Source organism: Fusarium venenatum (genome assembly GCF_020744135.1).
Source record: "Fusarium venenatum strain MPI-CAGE-CH-0201 chromosome Unknown EDB82scaffold_3, whole genome shotgun sequence".
Classification (NCBI taxonomy): Eukaryota; Fungi; Ascomycota; class Sordariomycetes; order Hypocreales; family Nectriaceae; genus Fusarium; species Fusarium venenatum.
Genome location: NW_027072131.1, coordinates 5,418,435 through 5,446,402, shown reverse-complemented (window position 1 = coordinate 5,446,402; position 27,968 = coordinate 5,418,435). Strand labels below are relative to the sequence as shown.

The window sequence follows — 27,968 nt, the reverse complement described above, 5'->3', positions numbered from 1 at the left end:
AAGGCATGAACCGCTATTCAGTGACAACATAGTCTAAATAATGTACAAACCCCTCCTTCTCATCTCCCTGTCAGACTAGATCCGCCATCATACTGCACACTGCTTCTTCGGAGGAACGACATGGGACTATTGAGCCGCTTTGTTGGCGCTCCGTCATTCCCTCCCAGAACACCAGGCGGCAATCCAAGTGTCGGGATACTAGCTTCAGGCACTGCCTCCAACGCCGGCGCTGTTGCAGGCGTACCTTGAACCTTTTGACCCTTCTCTAAAGCTTCCCTGTAAAACTCCTCAAGCGCTGCCTTGTTCTTACAGAACTCGTCAATCTCGGCATTGAGAGAATCAGGATCAGGAGTTGTTGCGGGTATAGGTTTGTTGTACTGTTGGTCAGCTGGTTTCAGCGCTGGCGAGTGATAATAATGCGTTGGTTTGAGGAGGGGTGAAGATAGCGTTGCTGATTCTGTCATGCCAAAAGTTGAGTAGGGACCATACGATGCCATGCGACCGCCGCGTTCTATCGCAGGTGGCGGATCGATTGAGCGCATGCCCGCGGGTCGATTGCTGTACAAACGGTTTGCCAGAATCAAGAAATCACCTTCATCCGTAATCTCGGCCAGGAGAGTACCACTGCGGTGGATGTACTGGGTGTACTTGTAATCAGGCTTGCCCCATGAGTAGCTCACATCAGCATTGCTTGGGAAATTGGATGCCGCCTCTGTATCGAGGACAAATTCAAACTTTTTAAGAATCGCCGTTTGGTAGAAGTGCTTGTTTGGAGATGTTGTCGGGCCCAGTGAGTTGGGGTCAATGTACGTCTCAGGCTTCTGATCCGGAGGACGAGCTGCTAACTTGATGTGATATGGCCTTCTGAAAGGATTTGTCTCAGTAATTGTGCATGCCTCTTTGATGGGTAACTCGACAAGTCGCAAGCCGTACTGACTGGCTTCTCGGGCCCAGCTTTCAACTGCGTCTTCCACCAACTTCGTCGTCACGTTCATCCAGTCGATACGAATATGGTAACAGCTGTCGGGGTTGTGAAGACGGTCGTAATGCAAGTCAATCCTCTCTGGTCTGTACGACCGCTTGCGGTGGTCAACGTCGTACTTTATGACCTTGCTAAGCACCACTCTAGGCCGCTTTCCGCCATGGGGGAGTAATATAGTTGGTGTTGTTGAGGTTGACGCAGGGGAACCACTTTCCTCAACTGAGCGAGTCGACATTAACGTCCGAGGTGAATCTCGATTCGAAGATTCGATGCTTGGCGTTGGCGGCACCGTAGCCCGTCGGGTGTTGAACCATCCTACATGAGGCTTGGCAAACTCACTGGCGATTTGATAGTAGTAGTTACCATCTCGGAACTGGTGGCGCTTATCAACGTGAACAAATAGGCCCTTGTCTTTAGGGTTTGCAGATTTTAGTTCGTCATGCGCCATCAAGGCATTGCCCAGTGCCTCGGCATCTTCTCGAGTGTCGAGATCTTCAAAGTTGTCAAGCAACCATGTCACCATATCAGATCCGATGAAACAGGCAGAGTAAAGACGAAGATGCCATCTGCGGTTCTGTAGCCTAACACCTCCATTCTCAACCGGTTGCTGCATGACATCTGCCAGGGTTGATAGGTTCAGATTTGATTTCTTGAAACGATCCTTAGCTGATACCAGTCCCTTTCGATTAGCACCCTCCATCCCTTCTGTGAGAGGAAGTGTCTCAACTTCGGCGGCGATAACAACTGAGGGATCATCGGTTTTCCACACGATATCAAGGGGATTGGGGTCTCGTCGTCGCTTCTGTTGAGCAAGTGAATGATACTTTCGCTCAGATGGAGGAATGTAGCGATATTTTTGCCAAGATTGGGCAAGACGCTTAATACCTTCAATTCGTACTTCTTCGGCGTGGTCCCCAGTCTGTGTCCTTGATATTGGGACATCTTTTCGTGAGACAGGTATAAGGACAAATCTTGCACGCCAGAAACGGAGGCTGTCTGACATTTCATCATGATGCCCAGCAATATAAGAGTCGATCATGTTCCAGTTGCGGTCAGTACGAGGAGTGAGGAGATCAATCTCGCGCGCCGCATAGGTATCATCCAACAATGTCCGGATCGCAGGTTTATAAATTGGCGAGAAACCTTGGGAGGTGAATGAAGTATCTGTGGGCTTTCGCATGAAGATGTTTACCTCAACTTCCGTACCATTGACGCATGAAAGTTGATGAATGCTGTTGCCAACAGACATGAAGATACTAGTGCCATCCTCCAGGGGTGTATCTCTTGAGAAGATGTCGCCAATCTTGATCAAGTTCTGCCCAAACGCACGAGCAACTAATGGCCCTACCACAACTTGGAAACCCTGAGTGAAACGCAAGCTGATGAGCTCTTGAATGAATTCTTGTCGCGACTTTGGCGTCTCTACCAAGTCGTCATCTGCATCCTGCTCGACAGTATACGGATGACGATGGTACTCCGTATCGAACTGTGTCTTTGAAGGGAAGTACTCTGTGGTGAGGGGCACAGATGCGGGACAGCAAAGAGCTTTCCACTTCTGAACCTTCATTTGAGTTATCTGAGGATAAACATGTTGCCATCGACTATATAATACAGTGTCGTCGATTGCAAGACTTTCTGGGTTCGAGGGGTTTACAAGAGTCAGCCATGGAGTAATGGCAGTAGTGGGCGATAGAGTCGTAGGTAGATCTTGAACGGCATCACTCAGTGCACCAGCACGCAGTTTGTTTGTATATAATTTCTGTGCGTCGTCAGCACGAAGAGCTTCCGAGTATCTGAGGTCGCGGTCGTCGTCTCGCTTTTGCTGACGATTATTAAATGACGATCCAATCGTGGTAGATGCATTCCTCAACTGCATTGCAGCCACATCGAGGCCAGAATTGTTTCTTTTGAGAATAGGAATACTGGGAGTCATCGGCACCCCTTCAACGATAGTATCAGGGGCGTCAAGTCGGTATTTCTGGATAGAAACTGAAGATGGGTGACTAGTGATTGTCTGTGGAGAGCTTGGTCGTAGTTCTGGACGGATGCGAGGCGTTGATGGCTGTTTCCCTTCGCCAGTCGAGACACCAGAAGCGTTGACTGTCTCAGCTTTGATCTCTGCAACCACGGCCTTGGGGGCAGCAATCCCAAATCCGCGCTGGCCAAGACTGATCTGCCTCATCAACTTGGGTTGTTTCGCTACTTGTTTGGGAGGCTTAGGCGCTGGTTCGGCGCTCTTTTTGAGACTGGTTGGAGATGGTTTGTCGCCATCTGTGATATTCATGGACAATTTCCTTGCCGAAGCACCAAGAATTGGGGCCCTTTTCTCAGGGAGAGAAGTTCCATAAAGACCAGAATCCTCCGCCAACTGCCTTCTCGTAATTTCATCCAGGTCCTTGGCATACCTTGACGAGTGGTGCCGACTGCGGCCATGAGAAATCTTAGCCCTGTGGTCATCGAACTCTTGCAATTGCTTCCACAATGATTTTTCACCAGGCCTTGCCAATCTGTCTGGAACAAATCTTTGAAATCCGTATGTGTGATCGTAAAGACCCTCTGGTGCTCGTCTACTGGGAATGTAGACAGTATCGTTGATGCCAGTATTACGATATTTCTGCGATGCCGGTGGTTCAGTGATGTTGGCGGGGAAGTGAGTGTCGACTTGTAAAGGTGTCGTTTCTATCTCGTTTGTCTCCAGGACACTTCTCATCTGCAACGCGTACATGCGGCATCGAATGTTGAACTCATCTTCATCGTCTTGCATGACTTTATTGGACACGGACAACGCAATACCCTCATACGAAAGAGCCTCATCAGACGCCCCAGTCCAGAACGAGACATGAAGCCATTGCGGAAGCGCAAAACACCATTGGTCGCTTGTTGCCATGGATATGAGGGGGTCTGCACGGCGTGAAAGGTTTATCCCTTTTGAAGGCGAGAATGATTCCCCAAGTGATTGATAGCTCCCTATCACTGGAGTAGGGTGGTTCGGCGTGCTATCACGACTGTGAAAAGATCTCGAGAAGCTTGACCGATGAGCATGGCCGTGATCATCAGAATACTGCGGGTTACGATACTTGAATAGAGGCACTGAATGCAGCGGCATTTTGGGCATGCATATTAGATCAATACCAATGCCATTCCCCACCAATGCTTCGGTGGTTCTCCGTAGGGTCTCGTAGTCCACCTCGAAAACACCAGAGCCAGGGCTAATTACTGCAATTGAAATTCCTGTCCTGGTGAGGTCTCTATCAATATGGTCATGGGCGAACTGAGATGAAGCCAGATTTATAGCTTCTAGAACGTTGCCATACATGGCATAAGTTGACTCAGCCTTGACACGAGACGAGGGAGTATCTTTGGGGATAGAGTCCGGACCGTTGATCTCAGCCTGAGCGTTGAGCTTGTGGTGATACAAACTGATATCCCGGCGGAAGAAGTTGAATTCCACCTTCAACTGGTGCAGGATCTTTGTCCACTCCCCACTGCCCATCTCGCTGACCACGACGCGGTAAAAGTCTTTGTATGGTCGGCGTAGCCCAGATGGCTGTATGCCAGTGTAAAAGTCACCGGAGAGGCCGTCGAATTCAGCTGTCAAACCGGTATCATATTCTACACGCGCAAAGAGCACGATACTGACCAAGTGTTTGGCCTTAAGCATAGCCCATCTCTTGAACAACGCAGGAAGAAACCCATTGACGACTTTGTTGAACATGATTTCGCCAGAGCTTTCTGCATCGAATTCCCACATTTCTTTAGCCATCTGGATGAAGAGGACGTATCTTGCTGATTCACTCCGGAATATGGGCCGAGTGTCGCGGGTGAAGAAGGCAGAGTGTGTCTTGTGACTATCGACATAAATTGCAGTGACTTGCGCCTTGATGGTGCCCATAAACAAGACCGATTGGCCTTTGTAAACGGTTCTTCCCGTGAGCTCTCCAACAGTCATTCTCCAAATGTCTGATCTAGACAGGTATTGGTCTTTGAAAGACAGTTCCACGTGAGAAGCTTCGGTGGCGGGGTTCTTTGCATCAACCTTGGTTGAAATTAGCATCACGCATTTCATGTTGAAAGGGATCTCTCACCATTGTCAAAAGAACCTGGGAACCTTTCTTCATCCCAAACGCATCAGCAATATGCTTTAAGACATAAACCTCGACGTCAGGGTTCCGTAACTTGGTCTCTTGAGGCATATCTTTGGCAACAAAGAAATACTTGAAGCCCGCGCCATCCCCATTTTGAGTGCCTGACGTTCCCTTCGAAACATCTTGATTCTGCTTGCTACTGGCACCGTGTCCAGCCGAAATCTTTCGCAGGTCGTCCCTCACAGTCGAGATACACATCAACATTCCAGGCTTCACATCAGCGCCTACTACATCGAAATTGAGCAGGACCTCATCCCGGGCGTAGCCTTCGTTGACCGTCACAGTACATCTGCGTTCTATTCTTGTTCGCTTCTCATCTTTGATAGTGGAATGGGTCGATACGCTCGCAGGGGAAACAGGAACCTCAGCATGGGAGCGATCTAAGCTCGACTTGCTATACTGTCGCCAGTGCGGCGGTCCCATGCGCGGGACCGGGTTCCTGGTGGTACCATTTCGTGACATGGGATCGGGCTGTCGCTCGCTCGCTATAGAGGAAGATTCGACAGAGCGCGATATGATCCTGTAGCTTGCATATTGCTCTGAGTGGATTGATCCGATTGACTAAGTCGATCGCGAGGTTGTTGATGGAGAATCGCTTGTCGCAAGCGGACATGGTCAGTAGCATGAGCACTGGAACGTGAGGTTGGCGGTCGCGGCAGAACCCTTTCACCGCCTTCCTTTCATGGAGGTTCGCTGTCAAGCAAGCATGACTGTGTAATATGATTGGCTGTCTGTCTAATGCTATAGCTGGCTCAGAGAGGTGCATAGTAACTTGGATTGCTTAGCCCTCAGGGTATCAGAAATATTGACCTATAGAAGCATAAGAGACGAAATTAGTAGGTCATTTTATGCTCCTTAGACTATAGTTCTTAGACTATTTATTTTTGTACCCTAAGACTTAAGAGGCCAATTTTTCTACTATCCACTAGCTAGTGTAAATCGCGGTTGATACATAAGAGCAATTCTTTGTATAAACCTACGGTCGACATTATAGGACCCAGGTAGATCATGTGGGACCTGGTTCTATTATCCTTCACCACGCTATTGTAGATCGCTATTATCGCACAACATGAAGGAATTTTCAGGGAAACCTTGTTAATCTCGCATTTATTGGGAGTTTCTAACTAAGAATCGACCTTGCCTCCAACGCCCGTCGCTTTGCGCTGATATAGGTAGTCACCGCTGCCTTAACGATTATAGTGGAAAAACTTCCAATAATTTTTCAAATTTTAAATAGACTTTGTACAAGTAGGATCAATGTGAAATCATTAGAGGCAAATGCGGGAAGCCGTATGGTGGACCGATAATATAAACATCAAGAAGAAATGCCTTGTAATAAGGTTGCGGTTACGGGAAATCGATGAAAGTGTAGTCCTTGGGGACATCAATTTTACTCATCTGAATGAGTTGGGTACCCTGTTCTGTGGTCAGTGAGAGTTAAAAGAGGCCGGTGAGTTTTACTTACACCAAGAGCATACAGCAATGATGGAATAAAGACAGATGAGAAGCCAACCCTCCAGCCAATGGCTCTTGCCATCTGCGATCAGGTAGTTGACCAGCAAGACAGCTACAAACATAGTCGCGACCTGGAACAAGTCGAAGCTCAAGTTCATATCGTCGTTGCCCATTCCCCAGCCGATAATGACCAACAGGGGGATCAAGAAGAGGGCAACTTGCATAGAGCTTCCAACTGCAACTCCAATAGCCAAGTCCATCTTGTCCTTGATTGCGACAGTCACGGCGGTCGCGTGCTCAGCTGCATTGCCTACAATTGGCAACAGGATCAATCCGACGAACTCCTCCGATACGCCTCCTGTTTTCGTAACGGCGTCGATGGAGTCAACCATAAACTCAGCACACAGGGCAATCAAAACAGTGGCGATTGTCAGTGTAGCAACTGCCACCCAGACGTGCAGCTGGGGTTCCTCCTCGTCGTCTTCGTCTTCCTCAGACTTTGGTAGTCGGTGAGGGTTCATGATCATCTCGGAGAGGCGTTCATTCTCCTCGCGGGCAGTCATACCGCCACCGATAAGAGCGCCTGGAAACATAATACCTTGACGGATATTGCCGCCACTTCCACGCGACCAAGGTTTCGCGGCAACCTTCTGGCTTTCTTGTCGGAAGGTGCTTGAGTGGGTCTTGAGCTGGAACAGCAGATAGGCCGCGTATACAATGAGAAGGATTACGGCTGTGCCTCTTGAGAGTCGGGCAACGTTAGCGGCCGGTGTGTCTCTAGCTTGGTCGAAAACTGTCGGTACGATGACAGAAGCGACTGCCAAGGCGAGCATGCTATAACATCTTGTTAGCGAAATATTGACTGAGCCAGATTTCGATAACTTACCTGGCCGCGGTCTGGGCCACCGTTTCGTTGAAATATTGAGCTTCACGTCGTAGGCCACCAAAGAAGAAACAGAAACCAAGCACCAGAAGAAGATTACTCAGAATTGATCCAACCAAAGAGGTTTGAACAATAATAACCTTTCCATCTACCAAAGCCAAAATAGCCACGATGAGCTCAACGGCGTTTCCGAAAGTAGCATTGATTAGACCTCCCAGAACTTCACCGGTCCGTAGGGCGATTTCTTCTGTGGCGAAACTCAGAATGGCGGCGAGTGGGATAATTGCGATGAAGTTGACCACGAATACGGCGATTCGGTTCACGCTATGGATATAATTAAGAGCAATACCGACAGGGGCGGCGATGAGAAGAATGTTGATGTATGAGTTGAGAAAGGTCCTCTCAAGTTGGTTTCGGACGGTGAAGGGTTCCTTTGGCTCAACATGGCGGAACATTTTCGATGACTGTCGTCTGTCAAGTTTCCTCTTTTCTAGGTCAACGTTCTGGTCTGTGGCGGCTGGGACGTCTTCACGTCTTCGATTTCGCAGTTGGCTTTCATCGCCGACGAGTGAGCGCTGTGATATAGGAACATCGTCGCTTCCGTCGATGGGTGAGCCCCCTCCAGCCATTTTCTCCCGATCGTATCCCTCTTCTTTACTTCGTCTCGCATCCATCATTGTCTCTGCAGTTGACCACTCTCTGGCTGGTCCGCTTCGCCCAGGCTCAGTGGCAGCGTGAGTCAAATCTTCTCCAATTGTTTGGTCTCTGGTGCCTTGTTGTCCTTCTAAACCGGCTTCGGAGAAAGTGCGCGCTCGGCGGTTCCAAGCGACGTGGCGAAATGGGTTCCAAGATTGGTCGGTACTGGTACGACTGAGGGTGTGCGCTTGGCGCTTAATGTTGAAGTGGTTGACTATCGTGATGTGAGTAAGCAAAAACAACAACAATGGCGATTAAAATAACAAAGGCTATGCGTGAGAATGGGGGGGGACGGCTGTTGAAGGCAGGATAGATGTGAAAAGTCAAGAAAGGGGACCTTACAGGAAGACATCGCCAAGAACTGGGGTCCAAGTTCGAGGTGCGTGGGTCAGCGGATGTTGCGTGTCACTACGGCAGTGCAAAGTAAAAAAACGGGAGAAAAAAGGAAGAACTGCCAAGAATTCGAGAAGCGGAAGGGTTGGTGGTGGACACCGTTTTGTTGATTCCCTTTAGCTTGAAAGTCGACGGTGAGGTCACCCGTTTTTCTTGTTTCCCCTTTTAACAACAATTCATTTCCCTGAAAAGAGACCTGTTTCTCCCTGTTATGCTACATGTGCTGGCTGTCCTACTACTTGTGTGTCACTGGCTGGTTTTTATTAAGAGCGACACGTCAAAGTAGACCCAAAATCAGATGCAACGCTACCACTATCTTACCGCCCGCTACCTTGAAACGGCAATAATCCAACAACTGCGCAAGGCATGGGACTCTAGAGGCCTCCTCCTCTTCCAGTAAGCTTGATTCAAAGCTTGAATCTAGTCCGACATTCTTCGCTCATTGTTCCACTATTGTCATGGTCAGTGTCATGGTCAGTGTCATGGTCAGCACAGCACATCAAGCTTTCACAGTCCTTTCAGGCCGTTGGAACAGTATCCATGAATCAGGATGATGCAGTTAGCAACAGGTCATTGGTAGGCATTATTCCAAGCTAATAAAATGACTTGGAACTTGATGTTGCGGGTCGTCATCATTCAGATAAGGGTTGGTCCTTGATGGTCGCAAGGGTTAGACTGTGCCAAGCCGGCTAAAACATGCCGAGCGATCTTACCCTTGTCTTGGCGATCTGACTTATGTCATTAATGCAGCTGTTTTATCCAATTGCCTTGATTCTTGGCGCTCACATGGTAGAGTTATTACCGTCTTATTCACAGCTGTTGCCTTTGTTGTCTGTTTCACAAACAGATACACAAGTCAAGCTCTTCAAATCATTCATTGCAACAAAGGGATCAATAAAATAGTCACCATCTCTTTAAATTTGAATGATACCAAGAAGTCGATACTCATGTCTTAGCTAAAAAGGTGTGATGCACTTTACTTATGTACTACTTACTCCCTTGACATTAAGGTGAGCCACAAGTGTAGGTAGCTCAGGTATCATCAAATCTCAAAACTCCAAAAACGCCGTGCATCATCTCAAGGCTCCCTTTGCAATTCCCTTCAGGGACCAAGCCGATGTGTTGCCGCCTGCTGACCAGGCCATCTTCCCGCCAAACACTCTTAGAGTCCGCATTAGCGGGTGAAAAACGCCTGTCCCAATTATGCATTGCTCGTTTTAATTCCAGTCCAACAAATGACCACCCCGTGTCCATTACCTTACGCCTCTTCGTCTTTTCAAATCCAGCTCTCATCAAGATCTGCGCCCATGTCTGGCTCGGGCAAGGCGTTCTTCTTGGGTCGTCCTCTTTTCCGTGGCTGTGAGTCGGACCTCGCCCGCTTCTTTCGTCCGCCCGGTGTATGGACTCCCTTCCTTTTGCGTCCCCTATCAAGCGTAGTGTCGCCGTCTTCGTCTTCGTCGCCGCTTGGAGTCGAGGGGTCCATATTCATTTGATCGGCGTCGTCTGCAACTTTGAACTCCTTGTCTACATTGAGGAGCTCTACGAGAGCGGTGCATTTCTGGATCATCCGTTCTTGGTCCTGAAGTCCGGCCATATGAGCCTCAATTTCTTCCCAGACCTTGTCGCCGTGAACACCTTGGACTTTGACTGGTGTCTTGTTCAAGTCCTTGGCCAGTGCCTTGGCTTTGCTATCATGCCTGCTGTTGCCCATACCATACAGTCGACGCAGATGTGTTCGCGTTTCCCACATTGACAGTAGAATAATCGACGCAGTCGCGAGTTGACGAAGCCGGCCTGGCTCAACTTCAGATGCCATCGCCAACGCTGGCTTAGAGTCGCCTTTAGTGGGTAATATTCCAGAAGTTGGGTCGGCCGAAATTTCAGGAACTGGCGCCGGGACCTCGGATGCCAACGATTGCAGTGTATCAACACGGACATTGAAAATTTCGGATTCAATAGTCTGTGCCAGCGGGGCACCAGTACTGGTCACCATCTTTTCGATTGCATTAACTGTTGTTTGCAATTCTCCGACTGATTGGTACTCGAAGAAGGCTAGATTCTCAGTAACGAAACGTGCAAAGGACATATGAGACGGGACCTCTTCAGCTGTATCTAATTTAGCAAGGTCGAAATCCAGCTGGCCGCAGAGCTTGTCTAAGAAGCGCTGGCGATTCTTCATCTTGCTGATCTTGAGTACTTCCATCAACAAGTGTAATTTGGACTGGAAGGGGTTTGTCGTCGCGCCGCGAGTATCTTCCACGACATCCCGCTGGTAGGCGAAAGCTGATTGTACTGCCTTGGCATATTCTCGTTCAAGAACAGTCTCATGCTTCTCATGTAGATAGCGATGCTCAGAGAAGGCCAATTCTGAAATTCGTCGATTCGTCGATGTCTCAAGGGTCATCAAGGTGACACAGGTCTCTTTGGGGTGGGTTAAGCCTTGTCGGTTGATGCTGCCTAGAACCTCTGTAGCGAGTAAAGCATGGTCACCTTGACCTGAAAGTGCAATGCGGGAAATATACTTCAAAAATCTCTGAGAGGTAGCACTGGCGACATCATCAAAGCTAGTCCCACCCATGACTGTCAGCTCTCGCTTCTTGCCGGTAGCTGGTGCTTCCGCTCCTATCTCAGACCGTTTTTCTTCAGTAAGCAGGAACTCCCGGAATGACCTCAATATCAACATCTCGAGACCAGGTGTCTGCTCTTTAAAAACTTGGTCAAAGAGTGTGTATAGTTTAGGAACCACATAATTGCGTGGCCAAGCTTGGCAAATCAATCCAAGAGCATCGAGTGCTGACTTGCGGATCTCGAGCGGCTTGGAAGGTGCCGCAAGGGGCACCAGTTTCTCAATGGCCAATAAAGGTACTGAGTCTCCCTTCCATTTAGGAAATTGTGCTCTAAAGGTATTTGTCCACTCATCTAATTTGCAATGCTTTGCAATCATACCGATCAGCAGACTGTATCCATAGGTCAATGTAATCGACGTTTTGTCAATAGGTTTTGTCTGTATCTCTTCGATTCTCGACAAACTGGATAGCAGGCCACGAATTAGTGGAGTGTAGACGTTGAGCAGTCCACATACCACCTGAGTACAAGCTACCAAATCATCGAGGGGGGTTCGCTGACTGATCTTGGAAAGCGCTTTCAGTAAGTACACGCGCACTCCTGACAGAAACTCTGTATGAACACTGGTCAAGGTGGGCAAAACCCGACGATAGACAATGGTCACATGTCGAAAAGCAGCCAGTTCCTCGGGCTTTGAGAAGTTTGCCAAATGCGGTAGTAGAAGCCGAATTTGTTCAAAGTTGAATAGTTTGGGCTCCGCGTTCGCAAAGATTGTAAGCACCTGCAGCGCATCGCGTCCAGACGGAACATCTGGGTCTTGAGAGTCAAGGTTGTCGATCAATCCAAACATGTTGGCGACGAGCTTAGTGCAGACTGTAAAGGGTCCACTCAAGGATTTGTCTTTCGGCTTGAGAATGGATCGGAACACCTTGTCGAGCATTTCAGTGACCGTTCCAGATTTAACAGTATGGATAACCAGCGACACGTGTGCGTTCAGTGATGTCTGATACACAGCGGTACCCTCGTCTTGGTAAAATGGTGCAAACCAAACCTCCTCAATCATCTGGCGGGCTAGATCGCGAACGGTATCGTCGGGATCCTGCACTCGGCGCAACAGCCCGTTCGCTATCATGATGCGCAATTCGTTGTCGGTGTTGCGGAGATAAATATCGCGAGTGAGTTTCATTGCACGCTTCCTTACACCAAGACCATTGTCCTGGAATCGATTGACAATCATTGGTGTTAAGGAGGACTCGAGATGAGGACGCATCGTCATGCAGTTGCCCAAAAGACCGAGGGCAGAGTCTCGCACTTGTATAGAGGGATCGGCTGCGCAGTCCAAAATCAGGTCAATGACAGTCGAGTCGCCATCCAAAATCGAGGGATCTGTCTCCAAAACCTGGTTGACACTCTTGAGACTCCTGCTCCTGACTGTGGCTTGGTCACTGGCCATAGAGCCAAGTAGAATATTCAGGATCTTGCTGAAAGCTTCGCATAGAGGTGAACGCAATAAAATGATCGAGTAGGAGAGTTTGGCCTGGTTCGGCGAGACACTTTTGAAGGTGTACTCGTTGACAAGCCACCTGCGGTCTTCAACCATCATCCTCAAACGATAAGCCATACGGCCCAATTCCTCGTCTCGCTCCTCATCTTCGTCGTTATAAGAATCGTAGCCAGTGTGTACCTGAGAAGCCCAACCCGCAACCAGAAACGAGATCGCACTTGACAAGTGGGGGTCTTCGTTACTTCTGTTTTGCACATGTTCCAAGACGACTCTATAAGGTCCAGCCCAAGCTACAAGCTGTTCCACGCGGGCCTTGTGATCCAGTGCTTGGCTGGCCAGGTCAGCGAGGTATTGTGACAGATCATCAGCTTCATTGCCTTCCGACGAGCTCGTAAGTCTTTGAACATGTGAGCGTAGACGCGAGATGGCAGCACTCAAGCCACCCAGCAGCTCAAGGGCCATATTCTTCGCTGGAGCAGCAGTCTTGGGGGCTTCGAAAAGCTGCACCATCATTACCATTAACAGACGAAGGAGAAGCTCGGCAGACGGCCAATCTGGTGAGTCGAGGCAAGTCGTAAAATCCTCGACGAATAGATCAAGCAAATTTCGATAAGGAGTATCGCCAGATTTCGTGGAACCAATGGCACGCTTGACAATGAAACTAATCACATATGATGCATTGCGCTGCGCCGCGTCGGTGAGGGGGGCGACGGAAATTTCGAGATCCCTAACAGCAACACTATGTTGTTTGGCGCCTTGGACCTCACTCTTAATGGAGGAAACAAACTGTTTAACGCCCGAAGGCACACTGTCGTCATCGTCCGAACCAGCCTGTTCGCCGTCGATGTTTCGCAGCAGCTTGTGACGATCACGGCTCTTGTTGTCGTCCACTCGCCCGGAGCTGGCTTGAATCAATCTCATGATCAGAGCAGAAACAGGCTGGATACTTCCCCCCTCAGAAAGTTTGAATTGGCGAGCACTTTGCTTGCCAACAGGCAACTTTTCGAGTGAAGTGAGGATTTCATCAATAATGCCTTGGCGCTGCTCAGGCTTGATTAAGAATATTTGAGACAGCATGTCCATCGCAACAGAACGGAGCCCATCGAACTTTTGAACTCCGATTACAGAATCCTTTTCGAAATACGCATTTTCCATAAAGATGAGTCGAGATGCGGTGTATTCGAGTGAGTTAGTCACAGTCTCTGATAGCTCGATCTTGGTAACAAGCTCTGCCAGCAACGTAAACAACTTCTGACAGCAAAGAAACACTGACGTGATAGGTTTCTTGCTTTTTGAAAGAGCCTTGAAAATGCCTGAGGCGGGTCCGGAGGGCCGAAGTTCTACAAGAGGCATGACGATGTCCTCTGCGACTTTTCTGAAAATGTCTACGCTCCTCTGGATGATGGTTTCGGAGTAGAGCTGTTTGTCCTCTCGGCCACCTGAGAGGATACGAAGACATGTACGAGCCGACTTTAACATCGTCTCCACCTCGGAAAGCTGCTGAACCCATCCGTCGACTGCCTCCTCATTCCAAGTCTCGTCAACTCGGAGCTCCAAATTTTCAACCTGTTTTAAGCTTGCATCGCCCAGCTTGATTATCTGAACCAAGTGCTCTACAGGGACTTGGTCAAAACATTTCAGAGTAATCGCCTTTTGAATCGCGCCATACATCTTCTGTTGCGAAGAGGCGGTCATAGCAACCTCTTGATCTGGTGTCATGGAAACGACTTCTTCATACCCCTGCTCATCGCCTAACGCTCGTCCTACCGAGCTAAAGACTGTATGCATGAGCTTCTCAAGTGCATGGAGAGCTGCCTCACTCCTTTGGCGTTGGTCGAGGCTCTCTCCAATAAGATCTTGGCTATCGGAGTACCCTTGCCGACTCTGCTTTCGAACCGAGAAATGATGTAAATCCTCAGACCTCTCTCTGACTTCGATATATTCTTCACGATTGATATTCGCACGGGGAAGTTCGATTCGAAACGTGCCATTCTGGTTCATCTCCATGTGGCTTTGCTCAGCAGACTGGACAATAGGCGTTGGATGCTGGGATAATGGCTGGGTGTGTTGCTGCACTTGTTGCGCGGCGGCAACTGAAGAGTCCACATCAGCATAAGAGGATGGGTCAAATTGCCTCTTGGACGGTACAACAACTTCGATCCTGACCGAGTTTGACTTGTATGCCTGGGGATTCTGTGCTGGTAGGGTATGCGGCTGCGGAGGGTTCGGAGAATTGATTGAGGACGAGCGTTGTTTAGGGGTGGAGTGGCCTCCAGCTTGACCGTTCAGTTGCTTCGCCTCAGGAGCACCGGGCTTTGTCGTCTTGAAGTAGCTTCCTACTTTATCGAAAACGCTTCTTGTGACCGGCGACAAGCCTTCCATTAGGCTCTTTCCAGATGACGGAGATGCGACAGTTCTCGAGATGGGGGTAAACTTGCTATTAGTTGGTCAGAATGTTGTCAATGCCAATACGTAAGAATCAATATCGTACTAATGCGTTCGCTGGCTAGGTTTTATGTCCTGGAGGACATGGTCGACGGCTTGCTTGACGTTGCGCGGCATCTGGGGGTAAGCGGCGGCTTCTTTGTTCAAGCTGTTGAATTCGTGTGCTTGGAACAAATCGTTCAGAGGAAGTGCAGGACAACCGGAACCTAGGACGGGGTCGGGGATGATATCTGATAAAAGTCAGCGATAATACATGTCGCAAAGCCATGGTAACTAACCAGGAATGAAAGGAACCGTCGAGGTCTGCGGTGAGAAGGGCAAAGATTGCTGCAGCGTGAACGGGCGAGAGCGGATAGTGACAGGATTATTATTGTCAGTTCCCGTCTGAGCAAACAGCCCGTTTGAGGGACCCCCATGTTTATCGGGATGCATATTGTTCATTATGCTAAGTGGGAAGGCGAGCCATCACAGGGCGTGGTTCAGGAGGAAGAAACGAACGGGCGATGGCGCATCGGAAGACCGTAAATTAGTTGTGAAGTGCTCCTGCGAATATCAATAGACACGCTACAGGCGTGTCGCTCTCGTCAGATATATGCGAATAGAATTTCGTTCGAAGTCAAAGAGAGGGGAATTTGCGAGTCAATTACGGCTAAGCAAGCATCGTTTGCTGACTTTGAGTAAGTAAAGAAGAAAAAGGTAAATGAATGTGAACGGCGAGGTCGAAACCTACCTACCGCAAAGCTTTGAAAGACCAACACGGATGGTCAGCCTCGTGAGCTTGCTCCTTCCTTTGAGTGTTCGATTGGCGCATTTGGTGGTCTGTGCGCCAGGCACAATGCCAGTCAGCGTTTGTTCCACATGCCCCACTCTGGCCTCGCTGTTTTTTCCGGCAGGAAGACCCTTGCCTACTGCCAGTGTTGAAACTTTGTTTTTTGAGCCTATGATGAACAGGCCAAATTTTTGTCTTCAAATTTATTTCATCACCTTGTGCATCGGCCTCATATACCCTCTTCAACTCCTCCAAACTTAGACTATACTGCATTTGCATACAATGGCTGCCATTGGAACTCTTGTCTTTTGTACTGACTGCGGTAACCTTTTGCCTGCTACCAAGGGTACGCAACGAAATGTTTTGCGCTGCGAATGCTGCGGCGCTGAAAATCGAGGTTTGTTTGGATTTAGAACTGCGGATAGCGACAGTTTTTAATCCGCTGCATAGATACCGGGTCTAAAGTCACCATCACGCAAACGAAGCCCTCCGATTTCCCTTCCTTTTTAAGACAGAAGCTGCAGTCAAGCGTCCAATCCGTCGAGAAGCACAGTTTGCAAACCGAGAGCACCGCACACGAGACATGTCCCAAGTGTGGTCGCGAGGAGGTCAAGTATACTACTGTTCAACTGCGCAGTGCAGACGAAGGCTCAACGGTCATCTACAGCTGCGAATGCGGTAACTCGTATGAAACCCGGAATCCTTCTATTGATATAATCTTAACATTTGACTTTTAGATGGAATGAAAACAACTAGACGCAATACTCGGCAAAGCGAGCGCATTCATAAATCATGCAGCAGCTCGTGCAGACTCGGGAATCAAAGCATACTCAGCCTCCCCGCCCGTCTCGTACTCGGCCATATCGAGTGCAACAATACAACTCTCTCGGACAACCTTTTCCTTGTCATGTAGGAACTTCCTCAGGGTATCTTGAACACCATCTTTCTCACCCAAGCTTCCAAGTGCTTCGGCCGCCTCGTGACGAACCATGCTGGCCTCGTTGATGTTACTCAAAGCCTCAGTAAGAGCAGGAATGGACGCAGGGTGCGACAGCTGGCCGAAAACAAAAGCAATTTCATGACGGAACAGGGCGGACGAATCGGCTAGTCCCTTTGCGAGGGCGAGGACCGCAGGAGTGGCAGTTGGCAGATCAGGAGGAGAGGCGAGATCTCGAAGCGCGAACATGGCGCGGTAACGGAGGAAGAGAGGTACGCTTGTATCCATGAGCTTTCGGCCAAGGTCTTCAACCTCGGCTTCCTTGTCAGATTCGGGCATTGGGGGCGCGGGATCGATAGAGGCAAAGTCACTATACCACAATGTTAATTAGGGGCAACCCAACATATGATTTACCAACCTAGGGCGTAGCTTCTCTTTTTGTCGCTCTGCCGAGTTCTCCCACTCGATACGCTCAATGGCGATCTCGCATGTCTCAACAATACTAATATCCTCCTCCTTGCGATCACGGTATTCGCGGAGAATATCTAGGTTGTCTGCCCAGCCTAGGGCGCCGAGGGCTTCAGCGGCTTCGTGACGGCACATGGGGTCCTCCTTGAGATCGGATAGAACCTGTCGCAGAGGCTTAACGGCGGCAGTGTTGCCAGTTTGACCCAGACAGTATGCGAGTTCGTGCTTCAACAAAGCCGAGGGCGAAGCGAAGCCAGCGGCGATGGCCTCAATGGCAGCGACCCTCGTAGCATCGTCATCGGCAGTAGTCGCAACGTGCTTCAAGGAGAAAAGGGCACGGAAACGGATGGGCAGAGGTGAATCCTCGGAGCAGAGTGACTTCTTCAAGCTCAGAACCGTAGAGTCGGCAGAATTTGATATTTCTGGTGTATCAGCAGAAGGAGACATTTTGGATATCAGATTCGGGAAATTCGTGATGATCGCAGTGAGCCTGAAAGTCAGTTCAGAATAAATTCTTCGCGGGGTCCAGCTTATCTTATCTCAAATGAAAGCATAATACCCCGCCACCCTCAGTTTTTTTGCATGTAAAGCGGCACCCAACCGGTCCGATATCCGGCGGGCTTTGCAGCTTCTGTTGTTCCTCTACCTAGTACTCACAACTGCAAATTTAGAAATGAATAATGATGAAATTTATAATAGATAATGGCAAAATCTCAATCAACTTTTCCCTCTAATTTTCATAGTACGCCATGGTCATCGTTTGAGGTCAATGATCCATGTCCTACTTTGTGTTTTAGACAATTTGAGTCAGAAGAAAGTAAAATGTTGCTGACGGGACTTAATATCACCAGTATATTTCTCAATACCTAACAAATAAACACAAAATCAAGTATGAAACCATAAAGTCCTTACAATTCCTTTATAGAACAAAAACGGGATCTGTCACTCCATTCGCGGCGGCACCTTAACCGTCTGTCCATCATCCGGCGCTTGCTAAGCAACGAATCAACGCTTACCCTAGGCAACCAATCTATCTTTATCAACAACCTGCCTACTAACCCAACTTTGCTTCAACTTCGTCTCTGGACACATTTTATACTTGGACTGCAATTTGACCTTGAAACGTGCGTTGCCATTTGCCCCTTTCTCGTCTTATCTATCTTTCCAGCAGTCCAACAACACACTATTTGCGAATTACTCAAAGCATTATTAAGCTTCGGCTACTAACTCGCCACATCCTACTCATCATCACCCAAACATCACCACAACATCATAACATTTTCATAACAGGATAGCTATGGCACCATCTCTTGAAACACCAGAATCTGTTGACGACGTTTTCGCCAACCCAATCAAGCAGAAGCCACAACTTGTCGCGCCAGAACCTCAGAACTGCGTCGGTCCCGATTCACAGCAGGCTGGTAAAGCGGACTCATGCGCCGGTTGTCCCAACCAGGCCATTTGTGCTTCGGCGCCCAAGGGCCCGGACCCTGATATTCCAGTTATCTCCGCACGATTGGAGAATGTCAAGCACAAGATCCTGGTGCTCAGTGGAAAGGGTGGCGTGGGCAAGAGCACATTTACCTCACTATTAGCCCATGCCTTTGCGACAAATCCGGACAGCAATGTAGGTATCATGGATACCGATATCTGCGGACCCAGTATCCCCAAGATGATGGGTGTTGAGGGAGAGACGGTCCATGTCAGCGGTACAGGGTGGTCGCCAATCTGGGTTATGGATAACCTTGCCGTTATGAGCATTCAGTTTCTACTACCGAACCGAGACGACGCCGTTATTTGGCGGGGTCCCAAGAAGAACGGCCTTATCAAACAGTTCCTCAAGGATGTTGAATGGGGCGATCTTGACTTCTTGCTTGTCGACACACCTCCGGGTACAAGTGATGAACATCTTAGCGTGAACTCCTTCTTGAAGGGGAGCGGAATCGATGGCGCTGTCATGGTCACAACACCACAGGAAGTCTCACTTCTAGACGTACGCAAGGAAATCGATTTCTGCCGCAAGGCTGGTATCAAGGTGCTAGGTCTTGCAGAGAACATGAGTGGCTTCGTCTGTCCCAAGTGCTCAAACGAGAGCCAGATCTTCAAGGCTAGTACAGGAGGTGGGCGTGCCTTGGCCGAGGAGATGGACATTCCTTTTTTGGGATCAGTACCCCTGGACCCCAGAATCAGGATGGCGTGTGATTACGGAGAGAGTTATTTTGACTCATTCCCGGATAGCCCGGCATGCCTCGCATTTCAAGGAGTAGTAAAGAACGTTGCGATGCAATTGGGATTAGATTCCCAAGATGTGCTGCCAGACGAGTAGACAGACTTATCAACCTTACGCTTTTATGTATGTCATGATATATGGTTTTTGCTGCTCCACCGTATTTCTCTCCTCATGTGTTTCGTTTGCCTATTCCGACTTGAGCTTGTCAGGAATCTCCTCCAGGTCTTCTGCCGTCTCAATATCGATAATTCGTCCAACCTCGGCGGTGTTGCGCATCAACTCCTTAGCACCGGCATAAAGCATTCTAATCTCGGCGTTGCATGTAACAGGGAGGTAGAAGAGGAGTACATATGGTACAGATAGCCGTCCGTCACCCTACATGGTTGTTAGTATTACTCGTCTTTGGCAGAAGATCGATCAGAACGTACCATAGTGAGGGGGTAGCTCAGGAGGATAAAGCGGGGAGCATGGTCTGGCAAATCATCGCCAACCTCCTCAAGAGATGTATAAACAGTCTTGTCTTCGTCTTGTCGAATCTCGTAGGTGTTCTTATCGATCAGGTCTAGAGAAGGGGTTGATCAGTTGGAGCCCAATGTAGTGTGAACAGTGAAGTCGCATCAAGAAGAGACGTACATACAGATAACAGCTTGAGGTCCCTTGGCTCGGGAAGTTGTAAGGCGAAACTTGCGGAGATGGTCCTTTGACTCCCCAGAGAAGGTATACAGTCGCGATTCGGATGCCTGAGCATGTTTGTTAGCTGGTAAATGCAGGATAATGAAAGGGCTGTGTAGGTACCATTTTTGAGTATTTTTTTTATTAGCTCTTTCAACAAGAGAGATTCTTTGCGGCTGTATCAAAGCTGTGATAGAGGACAATGTAGCTATAGCATCAGGCAATCCACGGGAGTTGGTGAAGTGAAAGCCCCGCCAAAGGGTATCCGTTGGTAGCCCCCACATTGTCCCGCCATCACTTAGCGAGTAAACGTCATCTATAGTTCCGTTGAGCTCCATCCAGTCTAGACAACTCAAACAACATTGGGTGAACAGAGTGACTTGCAGACTTAACCGTGCTATCTCAACCTCTCATATCATTACACTTGCCCTTGGCATCCATGTTCTCACGCATCTCTCAGATCACTCGCCATCTCTCAGTTCCCATCTCGAACAACACCAGACGATTTGCTCTTGGACGAATCATGGCTCCCGTATCGGCGGATGAGCGCAACTCGCGCACTATTTCCACAGCAGCCTGCTTGATCATTGGAGATGAGGTCCTAGGCGGAAAGGTATAATGTCCTGGGAGTTTCTATCTAATAGTTTGAGTATACTGACATAATCGACTCAGACGGTTGATGTAAGTATTCTGGTATAGGGTACAGGACCAGTATTGACATGATAGACCAACTCTGCCTACCTTGCCAAATGGTGCTTTAACCTCGGAATTGTACGTATGGGTGCTGAGTATTGTTTGATGTTATTTAACAGTTGTAGAGTCTTAAACGAATCGAGGTCATTGCGGATGATGAAAGTGAGATTATTGAGGCAGTTCGAAGAATGAGTGACGGCTATGATTTCGTTGTGACAAGGCAAGTGATGAGAAACAACTCCAGTATATCAGATGGCTAACATAAAAAAGTGGTGGGATTGGACCTACGTAAGAACTCACCTACGTGGGCCTTGTATTTACTAACATGCTAGACACGACGACATCACCTATCAATCTATTGCCACAGCCTTCAACCTACCTCTCAAGCTTCACCAGGAGACCTTTGAGAAGATGAAGCTTCTTTCAAAGCCTCACCCCAACCAACCCAAGTTCGATTGGGAAGTTGATTCACCCGCCAGAAGAGCCAAGCTTCGCATGGCAGAACTGCCAACGGACGAATCCCGGGATCTCAAGAAGCAGGCCCTCTTTCCTCAGGAAGACCTCTGGGTTCCCGTGTCAGTTGTAAATGGAAACATCCATATTCTTCCAGGCGTCCCCAGACTTTGTAGGTCGTGCCCGTGATTGATATCGTCATCTGCTTACCAGTAACAGTCCAGAGACTTCTCGAAGGACTGAAGCCTCACATTTTACCCCGACTTACTGATCCCGAGGGTAAAGGCACGCACAGAGTTCTGTTCTCTACTCCAATCCCTGAGAGTGGTGTTGCCGAATTCCTCACGACTCTGGCGGCCAAAATTGAGCCCAAGGGTGTCAAGGTGGGAAGTTACCCTCGCTGGGGCAAAGAGAACAACACAGTAACTCTTGTTGGAAGGTAAGAAGGGGTATAACGCCAAACTGTTCGATATGATATACTGACCCAGGCAAAAGGGACTTGGACTATCTCGAGAGTCTCGTCGAGGAAGTGGAAGCTGGTATCCAGGGTGTGCGAGTCACCGCCGAAAGTGACACGGAAGAAGACCCAAAACAGATCAAGAAGCAGGCAACCGAAGATGCGGACAAGGATACAGCAAAGCAAGTTACTCAGAAACCTTGAAGGGTCGCAGGTGCTCTCATACTTTCCAAATCAGTAGATTGTTGATGGAGTGTGATAGCAACTTTAACGGCTCAACTATCTGTGCAGTTGCATCACATGTAGAGTCGCTATCGGTTAGGCGGCGTGTTTGATTGATATCCTTGGATATATGTAGACATATGCTATAGAGTGTTCGGAGTTATATGCAGTCTGACACTAGCGCACGGTCTCGAAACATTCGGTGATTCAACGGCACAAAACAAGTAGCGTCGTCGATCCCAGCACATTTTGTTTAATATGCAGCATCACTGTTGTAGTTTGTACTTGGGGAGATTACGCTGTTGACATTGAAGGTCAAGTCATCCCATGAAAGTCTACCACGCGTCATACTAGCATATCCCAAAGTTCACTGTTCCACAAGTGAGGTTAGACATACTCGTCTGTCAGATTCAGTAGCTGATGCCAACACATCAAACACTGTGCCATGTTGTGTGCTCGTGTACAAGGACAAGAGTCATGCTGAGTTCCTGTCACATTGCATCTTCCAGACTTTAGGGCTGGCCTACTTGAAGCAACCGAAATAAGACACTTGAGCGGTGTCTACTAGGCTCATTTCCTTAGCAAAGCTTGGGAAGTCGTAACGTAGTATCAATCTGGAGATTTTTTTTGGTGCTCAATACATTAATAAATCATGCGACGTGAGGTAAAGAGAGGGGCTATACTCCGTAACGATTCTGCTACATGGTAGATCGCCACAATTGGGATACATCCGCGTGGCAATCTAGGAAGCGGTTCGCTCTTCGTGAAATGCCACGCTGAATTGGGAAGCTGACTCGAGAATGTCTTTCCCAGAAGGAACCTGGGGTGCGTTGAAGACCAATTTGCAGGGGTAATGACTATGGTGGAGGTGGAGCCGAGGGTGTCTTGGGCACATCGTAACGATACCATGGCAAGGCTCGTGGCATGATCGGCGGCGAGATTAGAGCGAGACGGCAGACCTTGACGACAGGAGATTGGGAATAGTATGTCGTGATGGGCTGCCTTGGCGCGTTGAGCTAGACAAGAGAGTAATCTGCCGAAAAGGGGCTGTTATCAAAAGAAGCACTAAAGACACGTTTGAGTGGACCACAGACAGTGGAGACGGGTAGAGGCGGAAAGAAGACGTCATCTCCAGTGTCGTTCTAGAAGCCAGAGAGATTGAATGTAGAGTACAGAGTAGAGCCTATGATTTTTGCTTATGGTCGCATCAGGACAGGCTCTCTGAAGTATGATGTCCTTATCGGCCGAAAGGATCACATTGCCGTAGCCTACAGAATTCGTGGGATGTCTACGCTGTGATCAACGACGACAGTAGGTCAATTAGTTTTGGACTGTACCCCGTTCGCGATATTGGTCTTCTCTACCTGCATGTGGGCACCTTACCTAGAGGTAGGCGAAGTTCAGCTGCTCATCTGCAGCAGGTCCAGTCACGTGCATATCTGCAACTTTGACAGGACCCCGGGTCCACACCTTCCTTCGACGTTAGGCTAAAACTCGAGCCGCATGTATGGATGAATTTCCTTTTTCCTTTAAGTATCGTATACTTTACGGTTGCGCTTCAATGCTACGAACAGATATCTTATCCACTGGGTAAAAATAATCATAAAAACCCATGCTAGACGCTTGGAGCATCTCTTCCAGCCGCACACCTGGTTCCTTCGGGGCTGGTTGCACACAGCGCTCGCTTGCTTTACGAAGTGAAAGGACGTGTCTACCCGTGAGGGTACAGCGCCAAGAGGCGCTCGCAGTACGAAGTAACGGAGTACAAGCATCAGAAATAACAGGGTCTTGCGGGTAGGTTGGTTTGCTGCTCGGTCTGCGGAAATTGTGTTTGAAAGCGTATCGTGGGCTAGAAAAACCGAACAATAGTCGCAAATCACAGTCAGCGAACGACTGATGGGTTTCATCCTTATTTCGATAAGCAACTGTCATTTTTTGGCGAGATGGGGATGTATATTATGAGTGCACGTACCCAACGAACTCATTTGTTTGACCGAAGCACACGTCCGTACTTGCTTTTTGACCATTGGTTTATACATGCTTGACAGCAGCACGTGGTGAGAAGTTGACCAGGTACAAGTGGCTTGTCTTGTGTTGTAAGTGAATTATATGATTGGCCTACTTGTTCTGACTTGGATCGTGAATAACCAGCCTCTCAAACACATGTTCTAGATTGTAGATCAAACCCCCACCTCCAGGCTATAAAGCAAGCAACTAACATGAGACAATTGAAGCTTCTACACCAATGCTTAGAATTTTGATATGGTGAGTTCGCTTCGCTATATTCACCTACCTACCCTCGTTGATATCATATTATGATATGTAGTAAAATGCTTTTGATTGTATGTACACGGACCGGTATATCCTAGTACTTTGCCAAGCCCATCAAAATGAAACACTCTCTTCAGGCTGATATCATTCATTTGGATATTATATTTCGGTGCAAAGTAATAGCCTCACGGGGCTCACCGTTCAGAGATAACATTACGAGATAATGACTGCTGTGGCATCGCATTCAGTAGAACATGTTATCTTCCTCGCCATCAATGCGTCAAGGTGTAACCAAACCCCACCCGGCATTGATCTCATTGACGCGCTGTCACATCTTCGATAGCCTCAAACGCACCAGCGCTATGGTAGTCATACTACGTAGTAGCAAGACGTGCCGGATCGGGCTGCCATTGCCCGCCTTACCAAAGCGGAACAGTTACTGCGACGTCTGATGCGCATGTGTATGGGGGTGGCAAAAACAAAGTGGCAGACAAGCCTTGTGAGACGTGTACGCTATAAGCTGGATCAATAAGACCTATGCTTGTGCAGTGAGGATCTATATGTTGAACACAGGTAGATAGATATACTAGGTATGGTGGATAGTGTGAATGCAGTCAGCGGCCGTATCAAAGCGCCTATGATTTGGCTTTTCGCAGTCAGGTTACTATTTTATCTCAAGACTCAATTTCAACGGCCGTTAATTTGTCATGTTAACATATATGTTGTATTAGTTGCTTGCCTACTTGTATCTACCGAGACGAGTGGTATTAGTGGAGAGGATTTAGCGAAAGGGAATAAAGGCGAGGATCGCTCTGTTAGGCCCTGCTCTGTACGTTGAACCATGATCCTGGACCTACGCCTGAGACTCGGAACTAAACCGTCTAAGATTAAGAGCATCGGAGCTTGGCCTTGGGAAGCTCATCACCCCATCGATTCCCCAGTTGCCAGGCCCAGGGATGGGCTCTAGGCCCCTAGACCTGCAGAGTTCAAGGGGCAGAGGATTCGATCTGCACAGGATCAGGTAAAGATGCGTGTGTACCTGAATTACGCATCCCTTTTTTGTTAGTCTGTGGCCATTTTTATGACGGGTCGAGATAGTCGGAAACGACTGAATTCTGTCAAAAATATGTAGTCCAAGTCTTTAAGGTATGGCGCTTGGGCCATGGAAACGACCATAGAGTAAAGGGACGTGAACTCTCAAAAAAGAAAAGAAAAGAAAAGAGAAAAAGTACATGGGCAACAACTATCGGAGTAAAAAGTCGTGATGCCTTGGGAAGTCTTGTGTGTCTTCTTTTCTGGCTTATAAGTTGTGGAATAATATCTAGGTTACCCAGGCCAGGCGGTGGCAGTAATAAACAAAAGATGGGGAGTGATAATTTAAATAATCAAATGGTCGGCCTCATTTACATGGCTGACTCGACCGAGATGGCTGGGGTCACGGCGCCGGCGTCTTTCAGGGCGGCGTCCCGCAATCGATTCTCTGGAGTTAACTTGGCGAATAAGACGACAGGCAGGATGGAGTGAGGAAGAACGGACTAATTCGTTCTATTGACTATACATAGGTAGTACAGAGAGACTTGGAGGATATTTGTTAAAGGAGCTTAAAAAGAAGCGCAGAATAACTTTAGATTGGTTGAGTGAGTAGCTGCAACCGTAGCGAGGCAAGCAGCAAGGCGTGCCTTTGCAGTTTACTACTGTCTTGGCTAGCCGTTAAGGATCTGCACCCTCGCCATGTATCCATCGCTGTTACTGTCGGTGACCAGTAGCTCAGAAGCTTAGTTGGCGTTCATCAAGACGAACGACCCTGCCCTGGTTGGCAAATTACAACATTCAGGGACTTAATCCATTGCCCCCTATTCCATCCACTTCTGCTGCTACCCATCGGTGTTATATGTACTCCGTATGTACACATGCCTCAGGGTATCAGAAAAATCAACCGTTGAGCATAGGAGATGAAATTAGTAGGTCACTTTATGCTCCTTAGACTATAGTTCTTAGACTACTTATTTTTATACCTCAAGACTTAGGAGGCTATCTTTTCTGCTACCTACTAGACATGTACAGATTCCAGTTGACCAGTACAGAATTTTAAACGGATACGTCCTTGTTAACAATTATCTATGATGACGACGGTGGGTGAGTTATCTATCAGAGGCCATCAACGATTCAAAGTACTGCAATACACAACCACGCGGATACGGTGAGAAGCTGCCTACAGAACAATGCACAATCAGCTTTCTAGCACGCTACAGTGTGTCTGCGATTGGCAGAGTAGACGCAGCCAGCCGCTGCCCTTGCAGAAACGAAGCTGCATCGCATCGCATCGCATCGACGAGGCCAGCAACCTACGGAAGGATCCTCCTGAACTCTACTATGCATGCATATGTACATACTGTTCGGATACAGATACGGGAAAACAAGGCCAATTGTTAATCAGTGAGAACTGGAGCTTCGCTGATCAGCAGCAAGTAGAGCAAGGGTCCCCCCGAGAAAAGCAATGGACCCATTAAGGTAAAAAAGATGGTATGGATCCATCCATTGCTTGGCTTGACCCATGGACGCTTTAGAATAGACACGCCCCCCTTTCCCCATACCAATTTTTCTTCCACTACAGATAGGAGCCTGAGCTTTTCCTGAAGGGCCACTGAAAGTCCCTGAGTCACCTGGGGTCTGAGAAATTCAATGTTGACTTCTGATGTTGACCATTATCTATCTCCCAGCACGACAAAACCGGAGACGGCCGAAACAGAAGTCTTGTTTTCTGGCTCTCTTTTTGGACTCTTTGACAAACTCTGGTGGCTTGTTTTGTTTTGCAAACTGCTAATGGACAATCCAAAAGACAAGACAAGGACTGGTCCAGCTTACGCCAGGTTCATTTCCATTTTCTTGCACCAACACTAGTTTCCCGCCGTCCTGGCGGCTGGAAGAACTAGTCATCTAATCTAGCCACTCCAGCTGTGGTGAGATCGTAGAGCTCCTCATCTTAATAACCAGAGAGGCGGCTGTATTCGAGTTGGAGAGGACGGTGGGCGCCTCTGGGCTTGCTGGTAGGGCTGCAGAAAACACATGATAGGCCACTCTCTAATCAATAGTGAATTATTTGACCCCCTATGTTAAAGATGAAAGTTCAAGATTTCGTAGAACAAATACTGTTCTGTCAACGTCTATGGCGAGCCTTTGATCTCCATTGACGGTTAACACCTCCCTCCTCTAGAATTTAGAGGCTGGGCTTCATCGACCCTAGCGACCAATCCGGCCCCTCAAAAGGCCTACACATACCTTTTATCCACTGACAGGACGGGACGGGAAGTCTCCAGTAATAATTCCATGGGGCCTGACCATCCATCTCAGCGCTCGGGAGCGCCCAGACATTAACCACCTGGAAAGCCGTGGGATATTGGTGCTGGGTGTGTGTCCGTATACACTGAAGGCCTAGTGAGAAACACAGGGCAAAACAAAGTGAAGTCATGATTCTTAGCTGTTAATCGAAGGGAAAACGGACCAGGTCAGGCTAGACTAGACGAGACCAGCCTTCCCTGGTCATGATATGAGAGAAAGAGACCGTTCTCGTTAACCGTATCCTTGGATGGGTTCGTTAATTGATTTTTTTTTTTTGGAGTGTCCATGTTAACCGTCGTGTATCGGATACCAGTGGTCCAAAAGGAAAAAAGCAACCGACTGCAAACACCCAGAACACCTGGGCAAGCGCGAGAATGGTTAGCAAAGGT

The 27,968-nt window shown here is 48.4% G+C and overlaps 10 protein-coding genes across 10 annotated transcripts; 4 read left to right on the top strand and 6 right to left on the bottom strand.

Moving 5' to 3' along the window:
• Positions 1 to 59: 59 nt before the first annotated feature.
• EDB82DRAFT_433982 (uncharacterized protein) lies at positions 60 to 8,373 on the bottom strand (the record flags this gene model as incomplete). Its single annotated transcript, XM_025728247.2, has 5 exons — positions 60 to 5,018; positions 5,068 to 5,612; positions 6,108 to 6,150; positions 6,606 to 7,416; positions 7,469 to 8,373. Coding segments are annotated over 5 exons (7,263 nt in total), but the record flags the coding sequence as incomplete, so codon positions are not given.
• A 1,270-nt stretch (positions 8,374 to 9,643) lies between these two features.
• EDB82DRAFT_257578 (sister chromatid cohesion C-terminus-domain-containing protein) lies at positions 9,644 to 15,803 on the bottom strand. Its single transcript, XM_025728245.2, has 3 exons — positions 15,347 to 15,803; positions 15,115 to 15,298; positions 9,644 to 15,060 (listed from the first exon to the last, which is right to left on the bottom strand). Exons 1-3 carry the CDS (start codon positions 15,507 to 15,509, stop codon positions 9,831 to 9,833), a joined length of 5,577 nt encoding a protein of 1,858 aa, XP_025582631.2. The 5' UTR covers positions 15,510 to 15,803; the 3' UTR covers positions 9,644 to 9,830.
• Positions 15,804 to 16,119: 316 nt separating this feature from the next.
• Positions 16,120 to 16,574, top strand: EDB82DRAFT_432973 (uncharacterized protein; the record flags this gene model as incomplete). The annotated part of the gene is made up of 2 exons (XM_025728243.1): positions 16,120 to 16,234; positions 16,288 to 16,574. The coding sequence occupies 2 exons, from the start codon at positions 16,120 to 16,122 to the stop codon at positions 16,572 to 16,574; spliced, it is 402 nt and encodes a 133-aa protein (XP_025582630.1).
• A 53-nt stretch (positions 16,575 to 16,627) lies between these two features.
• Positions 16,628 to 18,193, bottom strand: EDB82DRAFT_547173 (deoxyhypusine hydrolase; the record flags this gene model as incomplete). The annotated part of the gene is made up of 3 exons (XM_025728242.2): positions 16,628 to 17,144; positions 17,193 to 17,630; positions 18,189 to 18,193. The coding sequence occupies 3 exons, from the start codon at positions 18,191 to 18,193 to the stop codon at positions 16,628 to 16,630; spliced, it is 960 nt and encodes a 319-aa protein (XP_025582629.2).
• A 50-nt stretch (positions 18,194 to 18,243) lies between these two features.
• EDB82DRAFT_257502 (cytosolic Fe-S cluster assembly factor NBP35) lies at positions 18,244 to 19,695 on the top strand. Its single transcript, XM_025728241.2, has 2 exons — positions 18,244 to 18,366; positions 18,533 to 19,695. Exon 2 carries the CDS (start codon positions 18,540 to 18,542, stop codon positions 19,566 to 19,568), a length of 1,029 nt encoding a protein of 342 aa, XP_025582628.1. The 5' UTR covers positions 18,244 to 18,366; positions 18,533 to 18,539; the 3' UTR covers positions 19,569 to 19,695.
• Positions 19,614 to 20,447, bottom strand: EDB82DRAFT_257470 (uncharacterized protein). Its single transcript, XM_025728240.2, has 4 exons — positions 20,268 to 20,447; positions 20,110 to 20,212; positions 19,901 to 20,034; positions 19,614 to 19,847 (listed from the first exon to the last, which is right to left on the bottom strand). Exons 1-4 carry the CDS (start codon positions 20,268 to 20,270, stop codon positions 19,659 to 19,661), a joined length of 429 nt encoding a protein of 142 aa, XP_025582627.1. The 5' UTR covers positions 20,271 to 20,447; the 3' UTR covers positions 19,614 to 19,658.
• Positions 20,448 to 20,667: 220 nt separating this feature from the next.
• Positions 20,668 to 21,951, top strand: EDB82DRAFT_478214 (MoaB/Mog domain-containing protein; the record flags this gene model as incomplete). Its single annotated transcript, XM_065608105.1, has 7 exons — positions 20,668 to 20,757; positions 20,817 to 20,825; positions 20,871 to 20,915; positions 20,963 to 21,080; positions 21,205 to 21,462; positions 21,510 to 21,729; positions 21,786 to 21,951. 7 exons carry the CDS (start codon positions 20,668 to 20,670, stop codon positions 21,949 to 21,951), a joined length of 906 nt encoding a protein of 301 aa, XP_065464120.1.
• Positions 21,952 to 23,422: 1,471 nt separating this feature from the next.
• EDB82DRAFT_508169 (uncharacterized protein) lies at positions 23,423 to 24,130 on the bottom strand. The gene is made up of 2 exons (XM_065608803.1): positions 23,942 to 24,130; positions 23,423 to 23,877 (listed from the first exon to the last, which is right to left on the bottom strand). Exon 2 carries the CDS (start codon positions 23,874 to 23,876, stop codon positions 23,499 to 23,501), a length of 378 nt encoding a protein of 125 aa, XP_065464119.1. The 5' UTR covers position 23,877; positions 23,942 to 24,130; the 3' UTR covers positions 23,423 to 23,498.
• Positions 24,131 to 24,160: 30 nt separating this feature from the next.
• On the top strand, positions 24,161 to 25,661 carry EDB82DRAFT_508168 (uncharacterized protein). The gene has a single exon (XM_065608802.1). It carries the CDS (start codon positions 24,833 to 24,835, stop codon positions 25,076 to 25,078), a length of 246 nt encoding a protein of 81 aa, XP_065464118.1. The 5' UTR covers positions 24,161 to 24,832; the 3' UTR covers positions 25,079 to 25,661.
• Positions 25,662 to 26,835: 1,174 nt separating this feature from the next.
• On the bottom strand, positions 26,836 to 27,815 carry EDB82DRAFT_508167 (uncharacterized protein). Its single transcript, XM_065608801.1, has one exon. The coding sequence runs from the start codon at positions 27,707 to 27,709 to the stop codon at positions 27,458 to 27,460; it is 252 nt and encodes an 83-aa protein (XP_065464117.1). The 5' UTR covers positions 27,710 to 27,815; the 3' UTR covers positions 26,836 to 27,457.
• Positions 27,816 to 27,968: the final 153 nt, after the last annotated feature.

Excerpts from the sequence above, each read along its gene's own strand:
- EDB82DRAFT_257578 (XM_025728245.2), bottom strand. The coding sequence starts at position 15,509 with ATGAACAATATGCATCCCGATAAACATGGGGGTCCCTCAAACGGGCTG. Across the intron at positions 15,299-15,346 it reads GACGGTTCCTTTCATTCCTG|ATATCATCCCCGACCCCGTC; the intron begins GTTAGTTACCAT and ends GACTTTTATCAG. Across the intron at positions 15,061-15,114 it reads CCTAGCCAGCGAACGCATTA|CAAGTTTACCCCCATCTCGA; the intron begins GTACGATATTGA and ends ACCAACTAATAG.
- EDB82DRAFT_257502 (XM_025728241.2), top strand. The coding sequence starts at position 18,540 with ATGGCACCATCTCTTGAAACACCAGAATCTGTTGACGACGTTTTCGCC.
- EDB82DRAFT_257470 (XM_025728240.2), bottom strand. Across the intron at positions 20,035-20,109 it reads GGGACCTCAAGCTGTTATCT|ACCTGATCGATAAGAACACC; the intron begins GTATGTACGTCT and ends CCCCTTCTCTAG. Across the intron at positions 19,848-19,900 it reads TGAGCTACCCCCTCACTATG|GGTGACGGACGGCTATCTGT; the intron begins GTACGTTCTGAT and ends ACAACCATGTAG.
- EDB82DRAFT_508169 (XM_065608803.1), bottom strand. The coding sequence starts at position 23,876 with ATGAAACCCATCAGTCGTTCGCTGACTGTGATTTGCGACTATTGTTCG.
- EDB82DRAFT_508168 (XM_065608802.1), top strand. The coding sequence starts at position 24,833 with ATGGTGGATAGTGTGAATGCAGTCAGCGGCCGTATCAAAGCGCCTATG.
- EDB82DRAFT_508167 (XM_065608801.1), bottom strand. The coding sequence starts at position 27,709 with ATGACTTCACTTTGTTTTGCCCTGTGTTTCTCACTAGGCCTTCAGTGT.